Raw genomic sequence first — 10322 nt, forward strand, 5'->3', positions numbered from 1 at the left:
AGTATACTGTACAAGTATACTTGTATAATAAAAAAAAAAAAAAGTACAGTCTCGGGCGGCACAGTGGCGCACTCATAGATCAGAGGTGCAGTCCGGCTTCGGCTTTCCAATGTGGAGTTTGCAGGCTCTCCCCGTGCCTGCGTGTGTTTCCACCGGGTGCTATGGTTTCCTCCCACATTCCAAAACGGGTAGGCCGATTTATCACTCCGAATTGTGATTATGTATGTGCGAATGGTTATTAGTCTCTGTGTACCCTGCGTTTGGATGGCAAACAGTTTAGAGTGTAGTGGGTAGTTTTAGTTTTGATAGCTTTATTTGACTTGACAAATCTGAAAGAAAATCGATATTACACATGTATGCATACATAAATGTTAGTCAGGCTTTTAACCAGTCTTTTCAATAGCTTTGCTAACATTGTGAACTGACTAACAAAGCAACACATCTCTAAATTAATGACAACTGAAAAACACTCATTAACTGTATGTTTTCCAGACAAGATGGAGAATTTCTTAATGTAAGTGTGTAGTTTTTAAGCCAGCAGGAAGAAAATAATGCTTTCACAGCACATCATTCTTGAAGCTGACAACATCAACCAAGATGGGGAATATCTTGCTATAGATATACAAGTGAATAATGGATTTAAGTGCAGTAAGAGTATTTGTGTGAAAACTCTGAAGAAGCAACAAAACCACTTTGGGAAAGACGGGAACCTTCAAGATAATTTTACAAGTAAAACTTTATTGGAATGATATTCATGTTGCAAAATATTACACTCATGTTTTTTTATGTCACTGTCATCATGACTTTCCTTTACTGCGTGTGCGTGTCGTGTGTGTTAAGCTGCATGTGTGGCAGGGGTTAACATGGTTTACACAGAAGTCTTTCATTTCCCTAAAAATGTGGCAACATAGCATCGTGCCTGCTTTGAGGGGAAGTGTCACTGCAGAAACATCGATGAGAGACACAATATTTTTGGAACTTTAAATTTTGTTTTGTCCATGATGTGAGTCAACATTGAATCGGACATGAATGGCATACAGCAAGTGTGAAGTCTTAACAACTGGGTTACAACAGTATAAAAAATAGCAAAGTAATAATCATGATTGATCTAATGACAACGTGAATTCGACATCAGATTGATTGGTCAATAATTCCTCCTCTCCTTATAAAAGAAATAGCACTGCTCAGAAAGTGAGCATTTGTTTCATTGTCTTGTTAGGTAAGCATCAGGTATGTTACATTTCTTACAGAAAAAACCCTTTAGATATATTAGTATCTAATTTTCAAGGTGGGTCCAAGCCAGTCTTTAGAACACAAAAGCTCAACAACTCTTATGTTTTGTCTGTTTTTTTTTATGTCTCAATATGGGTGTATATTTGTGTGTGTGTGTATGTATAGATATAGCAGGAATGGATAAATAAATACATAAATAATACAGAAAACAGTCAGTGAAATGAAAATGTCAGTGAAATGAATAAAACAAGTGGTGCACTAAATTCGTGCAATTTAATTTGATTTTAGGCAGTTCATTAAATAAATGTGTAGACTCAGAAGAACCTGCATTTATCTTGGGGCAATTGCGATCGCTCTTAGATTGCACTTTTGGGGTGAAACTCTACTAAAATATCAAGAATCAGTATATGGTGATGAAGTATAACGTAGCTATGAAATCATAATACAAAAGGCTTGATGTTTGTTTTGTTTCAGAATTGTCATCGAAACACTTGTCATCGTAGCTAAAGGAGGTACTGACCACATGTATCATGTAACTTAAAGAGCATACACTGAGGGGGAGGGAGAGAGAGAGGTGTGATTGGCTCAAGCTGAGTGTCAGGTAGTTTAAAAACAATTGAAATAATGAGGGACACAAATAAGACCAGCATCAATGACAGATCAAAGTGCTCTGGTAATCCAGAAGCAGTTTGAGGTAGTCTGCCTCAGATGGTCCCTTTCAGGGCAAGAACATGCAGAGTAGGTGAGAGCAGAGCGCAGACAACACAACACAGGCTTTTTTTTTCCAGTCACAAAACCAAATGGAAGGGCAAAAATGTGGAAGACAATAATCAAATATCTAAAAATTCCCTTTTGTTCCTTTTGAATTCTGACCAGAACTTGAAATTTCCATTTCCATGCAAGCTATGTTTATCCAATGTCCCCAACTGAGTGATATGTTCAAACCTGAGATACTATTATGTAACATTAAGTGTTCCTTCACGAAACAGTGCTTGTCCATTCCCTTGTCCATGTCGTTGTGTTAGTTAGTGTGACATGATATCACATTTAAACGTTGCCATGGAGATGGATAAAGTTGCTATGTTGCAATGAGACTAACACTGACACACACACACACACACAGTCATCAAGAGTGACTTCTGTCTGCAATGCATCATACGGTTTACGATATGACACTGGTGACTTTGACATACAGTATGCTGCCTACAACATGGAGTATGGAGTTCCTCGAGAGAGAGAAAGGAAAAAAAAAAAAACAACGTTGCAAAACCAAAACCTCTCAAGCCGTACATGTATCTGTGCGTGTCTGATTTGAGCGTTTACTTTGAAACTTCTACTGCTCACTGGATGAAGAGCATATCAACCAATTCCCAATGTGAATTAAAAAATTCAGTGCAGACTTTTAGCTGGTCCAGTTCCAGTGGTCCTCGCGTATGTCGAACAAATGAAACAGTTGATTCTAACAAATGGATTCGCCTCTTTTGGGCCTTAAACGTGAAAGATGAAAGCATACCAGCAAAGAGGAAATTCTCAACGAGAGGGGTTGCCCAATCCATGAATCCGAAGCACACCTTCATTATAAAGGGATCCAAACATGAGACAGAATCAGAAAGAAAGTAGAACAGACAAAGGCAACACTGCTGGTTATCATTCTCCTCGCTCGATTCCTTTTCCCTCTTTTTGCAGCTGGTGCTTGTGATTGTGACAGGAGACGGTAAGGCTCCCCCTTACAACTCCCACTTGACCAGCCTAGCTCCCACTTCCCCATCTTCCTTATCGACTCCCTCCCTCCCTCATTCACTCACTCACGTGTACTCTCTAGAACTCGGCAAACTCCTTGGCACATTTCTCATTGAAGGAAATGCGGATCTCCTCCTCTTCGTAGTCGTCAAAGTTGCTGGTGTCGCCTGGCCCTTTAAACTTGGGAACGAAAGGAGCTTCCACCTGTTGATGGACGAGAAGGACAATTTGCCTGCACAACGGAGCCTCAAACAAAACACAAACACGTAAAACATACATACTTTTTTCTGGTAAATGGCAATCCAGTCTGTAGTTGAAAACCACTTATGTCCTTTAATGTCATTGACCCCGTTCTTGAGGTTCCCGTAGCGTTTAGTGAGATCAACCTGAGAATCAGAACAATGCATTTCCTCCATTAAGATTCATTGAGGATGCTTGGCAAACAAAAACAAAAGGGAGGTTGTCGTTAATAGCTGCAATGTTTTTACCTGTAGCAGGTTCCTCAGGAGATCCTTCAGGTCGGAGCTGAAGTGAGACGGGAAACGCACCTAAGGCAGATAACAAAGCTGCTTGCTTTTCTCAAACAATCACAATTTGTCTTTTTAGAGTTGACCACCATTGCTCTTCTCACCCTCTAAAGTTGGGTGCATCACTTGTAAAATGCAAACTACAATTGGATAAAGTAAATAATCAAACGTGTGTTTTGCATACAAATTCATCATTTCTAGTTCACGGTGGGACAACGATGATAAATATATATAAGTGTCAGTCGGAGTATACCTTTCCCGATACAATCTTCTCATAGATCTGAATAGGCTGGTCAGCAAAGAAAGGGGGGTACCCAGCTGCCATCTCGTAGACCAGTACGCCCAGCGCCCACCAGTCCACTGCCTTGTTATATCCCTAAATGGGACGAGAGCACGGCCATGAAGCATCTCATTAACATGCAAAGTGCAAAAGGACAAATCCTTGTCTTGTTAATACTTCTGAGAGGAAAGCAGAGTTTTACCTTGCTAAGGATAATTTCAGGGGCCAGATATTCTGGGGTGCCACAGAGTGTCCAGGTCCTGCCCTTTACACGTTTGGCAAAGCCAAAATCTGTCACCTGAGAGGGGAAAAGACCAATGACTTAACTCTGAGTAATACCCCAAATTCCTCCCATATTCCTAAATAAGGGGCTACATTTACCTGTATGTAGCCCTGTTGATCTATTAGAAGGTTTTCCGGTTTGAGATCTCTGTAGATCAAGTCCAAAGCATGCAGGTACTCAAAGGTCAGAACAATTTGAGCAGCGTAGAACCGAGCATGAGGCTCACTGCAAACGTAGGAGTACAAATTTTACATCAGCTCCCAAAAAAATGCTTTATGTCAACAACATACTAACCTAAATCTGCCAATTCTTCGTAGATGGGAAAACATCTCTCCACCTGGCACATACTCCATCACCATGTAGAGGTTAGTGTTGTCCTGTAGGAGAGAGAGAGTAAACAATGTTCTGCGTTGAAACACATATTTTTGGGTTACTACAAATAAAGCCATTGCTACAGATCAGAATAGAATACATAAATGTTCTGTCATTGCAACCTGCTGGTACCCACTTTTCATTCATAACGTTGCATTCAAGTGTGAAAAGTTTTCAATCCAGGTTAAAAAAATCTGCTGTTGAATTATTATTATTATTTTTTTTACAATATCTATGATTGAATCCTTTAAAGTGTCTTCAAAATAATTTCGCCAAAAGCTTTTAATTCCACTGTACATTCTTTTTGAAATTTTGGTAAGCTGTCTTTTATTGTATTTATTATATTTATTTGGTTTGACAGTATTGAAATAGGACATTAATCGTGTTTTCTAATATAATCCAGAAGGCCTACTTTCAATGCCGCCAAAATACTGTCATCTTTGATTAAGGAGAGCCTCCATAATCTTGTCCCAAAAATGTTCCACTAGAGGCCGCTCTCCACAAAAAGCAGCTAAAACGAAATGGAGCTGCAGTAGGTCAGTATCAAAGAAATATGGCACCACGTGGATCGTGACTTGATTCAAGTCCAGAGCATCATTTTTATCTTTGCAATCCGGTTCATTCCATACACCAATTAATTCTGTGAAATGTCAGGTCGGTATAAAAAAAAAGAAAAAAAAAAAGAAAGACTTCGAGCAAGCCTTCTGCTAATAGGTTTATCTGAAGCATCAAAGCATTCAGTCCCGGGGCATTTAAGGTATCCAAACAGCTTAAATGGATAAAGCGGAGAATGGCCAGCTGGGGAACAGGTACAGTGTGCTGTCAAGGTGTTCCCACATGGCATCAACATAAAGTACAACAATACACAATTGTGTACATCGCCTTACCTTGAACGAGTACTCTAATCGCACGAGAAAAGGAAAGTTGACGGCCTGAAGAATTCTCTTTTCATTCAGAGTGTGCTCTATCTGCTTCAGCTTTACCACCTAAAATTAGGAGAAAGTGAGAAGTTAAATGGGCCTGATTGTAAATAAGGAGTGTTTTCAATTTAACGATGAATCTGATTGACAGTTAGAAATGTGACTTTTGAAAGTGGCCTTTGGTCTTCCTAAGTGGAATTTCCTGGGCTTTCTTTGGTCACCCTGTATTCACGTTCCTACAACATGCATATTAGGATAAATGGCCATGGGCGTCAATGTGAGTGTGAAAGATTGTTCCTATATCTTATCCCCTTATCCCTATCTTCAGCGAATATCAGGAATCCACGCTATTTGGGAAATTGTTATCCTAATCAACGCATGGCATTGCCAAACATGCTAATATGACCGTCATGGAACTTGGAAAAAATAAGAAATCATTGTTTTTTTTCCCAAATCCACCAAAACATCTTTTAGGAAGGAGAACTGGGGGCCCTACAAAAACATCTGGAAAATCCCTGGGAAAGTCCGAAATGTAGTGACAGACAACAAAGGTTTACTGTGAAGGCCGTTCCCATAGAAGTGCTTTCTTTTCACAAGAAAACACTTTGTCCAGCTCTTCCAGGGGAAGTCAGAGACGTTCGCAGGCCGGCCGGGTGAGCCAGGTGAGCCAGGTGACATAGTCTCTCCGGAAAGTATTTGTTCTAACCTGGGGCTCCTTCAACCGTGATGTGCCCGAGTACTTCATCTCTTGATGCAGAGAAGCAGAAGCCCTCCTTTGAGCCCCTCCTGGATGACCGAGCTTCTCTCCCTATCATTAAGCTATAGTTTGACCATCTGGTCAAGAGCTTCGCCTTTTGGCTCTGCTTTTTCTTCTTCACAAGACAGACCAATAAGGAGTCCGCATTAGTGTTTTCAAAAGTTATGCTGAGAGTCAGCCTTATCCGAATCCAACCCTCGCTGGAAACGAATCGGACTTACTGCAGGCAATGCAGATCAAACTCTCACACGGTACAAGGAACAAACAGCCCGTATCAGAGAGGCTGGTTCCGAGACACAGAACTCTCGTAGGACACGGTCAAATTCCTTCTACAAGTCAACAAAACAAACATAGGCTGTTTGAGTGAACTCCCATGCACCTTTTAATACTCTGTTGAAGGTGTAGAGCTGGTCCACAATTACTACATTGGAATGGTTTCCGCCAACATGGATACACAATATCACTTCTTCTGCATTGTGCCAGAGAGTGTGTCCTGACCTCTGGCCCAAACTGACCTTCTGCTTGTTGAGGATCTTCATGGCGTAATGCTGTCCCGTTTCTCTGTGCCTTACCAGCATAACACGACCAAATGAGCCCGTGCCCAGAGTTTTCAACCTCTCAAACTGCTCCAGGCAAGCAGTGTTCTGAAAATAAAATAAAAAATAAAAAACACACGCAAAGAGTGAGTTTGGTTTGTTTTTCTTTGACGAGCGCATTTTAAGTGTTCCGTTTTTTTCGGGAACATTTATTTGGAAATTTATTGAATTTAGGAATACACTTTTGGCAGACAGCAACATCTTTTACAAAATATAGATTGCTGTACTACAAAATGTAAATGTGGGGTCATGCTACAATTTGAAAAAATTAAGCAGCCCAAATTTAGAAGTATGGCTATAGGTGTGCAGTTTCTCTCACCTGTTCAGGGCTCTCCCATTTCTTCAGGAAGTCCTCTTTGGCCTTAGCAAGGAACTCCTTGACTGTAGATGATAACACCGACAATACACTTTTTATTATTTTTATTTAGTCTTTTATTAACTGTGAAGGGCAACAAGTAATGAACCCTGTTCATTTTACCTGACTTTAAGCTCATGCTTTGAAATTCAGAAATTTCAACAGTAAGTTAAATAACTTGTTCAAACATAAACTATTAAAATATTTTGTTTAAACTAGGGATGGACGACTACCAATACTTTTTTCAAGGTATCGGTACTCACAACAATGGCCAATAGATGTCAATGAAAATATGGCCTCCTGTGGCTGTTTTATGATCAGAGATACATATAAGAACACAAAATTGCAATTTTGTGCAATTGTAGGTACAATTGCTAGATTGGGGTATATAGGTCTTTCTTAAAAATGTGCCATTTTGTGGCAGGGGGACTTTATGTATCAAAAGTAATAGTGGTATCGGTACTTGGTATCGGTATTAAGTATTGAGTCTCATACTGTTATCGTTCTGAAAAAAGTGGGATCGAACATTGTTTGAACATATTACTTTTAAATCTACATACGCATCTACTTGGTTTAGCTCTGTCACAAAATGTAGTTTGCTATTTTAACAATAATATTTATATGTATCATGCAACTTAAGAGTGGGAGCTTACCCAAATAAGCACCTATGCAAAAGCTAGTCAGTCACACTAACCTCGTGGCCACGTTTGCCCTACAAGATGCTTAAAAGGCTTTAATAATTAGAAAAACAAACACACATTTTTAGTCTGTTTCAGTGCACAATATGTTAATATGGTGGGGTCTTGTGTTGATTTTGAAGTAAAGTTTAATATGTACTGAACTTAGATTGGACACCAGCGCAATCAAATAAGTGCCAAAAGTAGGAGTTAACATTGACTTTTCTCAAATGATTTACATTTTTGGGTATGAAATTTCTCCATCTATATATGTATTTTATAAACCACTTAAGCTTTCTAGTGTTGAGAAGAACACAGCCAATCGCAGGGCATGAAGACAAACAGCGAGTGTACAACCTGGAGTCTTTCAGTATCCAAGGAAGCATGTGTTTGGAATGTGGTGGGAAGCCAGAAAAAACTGGAGGCCGGAGGCAACTTTCAAGACTATAGAAATGTATTAGCACATCCTCATAGTTCTGTATTGCATACATACAAGTAGCCTAATTGACGGAAAACAACATTTTAAATCATAGTTTATTAAATATATTGCTCAATTTATTTCAATAAGGGTTTTGGTGAAACAAAAGTACTTGCCACTACTCAGTACTATTCAAAGTGATGGCAAGAAACACAAAGTTGACTCATGATTCACTTTTACGGGCCACCTCAAATGAGGTGGTGGGTCGGATCCGGCCCACGTGCCATGAGTTAGACAGCCGTGATTTCGAAGTATGTGCACGATTTCGTTGGGACTTAATCTGCGGTGGACCTTTTCTGATGATTTTGGCGTCATGAGAGATGCAAAACATTAGTAAGAGCTGATGTAATGCAGCTGTACATTATTGCAAACCCCAACCACGCAATCAACATACTAACGGTACAGTACTTACATAATGTATGGCTCATTGTGCAATTGGCGGTGTGTAGTTTTTGGATGTGGCTCTTAATAAATCTATAATCGTTAGGCCTCTTTGAGGGAGGCTGGCGCCGGCCAGGTGATGCTCAGGTGGGAAGCGTGCTGCTTTGCTCGACTCACCGCTTTCCATCTCGCTGCCCTTCCTCGCCGTGGGCGCGTTGCCCATGATGACAACCTGTCAACGGGCGATGAGTCGCTCTCAGGTTCCACCAAGCAGGTCGATTAGGACGAGACAGTATTTCCTAAATCCAAACGTGGTGTTGATCTTGAACAGGCTGTCCGCTGATGGTGCCGCGAGGGTGCAGCCGCTCCTCGCTTTACCGAACCGATATCGAGCGACAATCCCGGGTCGCGGAGGAGCCAGTCTTCTCCTCGGACTCCTTGTAGCCCCCTCCGATCGAGGCCCCCTGGCTTCCCACCGTCAGCCCAGTCTCCCCAGTAGAAATGAAATGAAATAAAATAAAATAAACAGCGACGGGCAGGGCGGGGATGCGGTCTTCTCAATCGAAAGGATTCGTGCTAGCAACCCGAGGCTTTTAAACCTCTAATGTTCACCTACAACGACGAGAATTAGCCCAAATCAACATTGGCCCCCTGTAGCCCCGGAGATGAGCTGGATGACGGAACTACAGCCCAGTGAACATCCCGCCCACTCATCCGAATTGGACTTGATTGACAGCTAAGGCTCGGCTCCCCATTGGGTATCAATCTGCGGTGACGTCCAATTCCGCGTTGTGATTGGTCTCCGGCAATCCAACGGCAATATCCCCCCGCCCTACTAAACTAAGGTGGGGTGGTGGGTGGGATGGGAGTAACGTCACCGATATTTTCCTCCGCCGCTGACCTGGCGTGGCAGGACCGTGACAATGTTTGGGAGTGCAAGGCTGTCGTTAGTCAGCTGATGGTATCGCACTCTCAAATCCCTCGAAATACAGACAACGAGCTCTAGACTCATCAGTAGCCCCCACCCACCGTTCCCCTAAGCGACTCATACACGTTTCGACGAGTGACGTCAACCTCAAGCTATTTTTAGAAATGTTGGTCAGAATGGAACGCACGCGCGGCGCGGTCTGGCCGGCTTGGCAGTCCGCGGCATGGCAGACGGACGCGGGAGGGAGATACACCTAGAGAGCGCATCTTTTCTGCTGCAGCAACCGAAATGGAAGCGTCGCATCATCTACTGTATACCTTTGCATACGTATCCAAAATTGGAAGCCCCGACTGTATTTAACGAGAAAACAAAATGCATCATGCCACCCACGCTATCTGCAGGGTACAGGGGGAGATTAAAGAAAATCAGACCAAAAGAAAAACACTGGAGCCTTTTGGTAGTTTGACCTGTTTTTGTTCCCTCTCGATCTCCGGCAAATATCTGGATTTGCAATTTATGTTTTCATTTTATAGAATGAAAAAAAAAAAAACTCAACGAAACACAACCTGTAGCCAACAATAACAAAATCAGAGAAACGGATCATTTTGCAGTGGCCTCTTGCAGAGCTGCGTACATAACACAAGGCCATATGTATTCAAATTGACAAAAGTGTACATATTGCACTTTTAAACAATTTATAATACTAAACCGTCATGACAGGATCTGCTTCTTCAGGCATCTCACATGCAAATTTGCCCGCAGGGCTTTGACTGTAAAAATCAGAGGTCAGCTACC

The 10322-nt window shown here is 41.5% G+C and overlaps 1 protein-coding gene across 1 annotated transcript; it reads right to left on the minus strand.

The window, feature by feature from the left end:
* Nucleotides 1-718: 718 nt before the first annotated feature.
* Nucleotides 719-9306, minus strand: prkacab (protein kinase, cAMP-dependent, catalytic, alpha, genome duplicate b). Its single transcript, XM_049720397.1, has 11 exons — nt 8777-9306; nt 7028-7089; nt 6628-6756; nt 5323-5421; nt 4358-4440; nt 4162-4288; nt 3983-4078; nt 3754-3876; nt 3462-3521; nt 3255-3359; nt 719-3177 (listed from the first exon to the last, which is right to left on the minus strand). Exons 1-11 carry the CDS (start codon nt 8820-8822, stop codon nt 3052-3054), a joined length of 1056 nt encoding a protein of 351 aa, XP_049576354.1. The 5' UTR covers nt 8823-9306; the 3' UTR covers nt 719-3051.
* Between the last annotated feature and the right edge of the window lie 1016 nt (nt 9307-10322).

Source organism: Syngnathus scovelli, chromosome 5 (genome assembly GCF_024217435.2).
Source record: "Syngnathus scovelli strain Florida chromosome 5, RoL_Ssco_1.2, whole genome shotgun sequence".
NCBI classification, from domain to species: Eukaryota; Metazoa; Chordata; class Actinopteri; order Syngnathiformes; family Syngnathidae; genus Syngnathus; species Syngnathus scovelli.

Coding starts and splice junctions, on each gene's coding strand:
- prkacab (XM_049720397.1), bottom strand. CDS start 8,822: ATGGGCAACGCGCCCACGGCGAGGAAGGGCAGCGAGATGGAAAGCG. Junction 6,757..7,027: donor AATGGGAGAGCCCTGAACAG/GTGAGAGAAACT, acceptor TTTTATTTTCAG/AACACTGCTTGCCTGGAGCA. Junction 4,079..4,161: donor ATCAACAGGGCTACATACAG/GTAAATGTAGCC, acceptor TTCCCCTCTCAG/GTGACAGATTTTGGCTTTGC.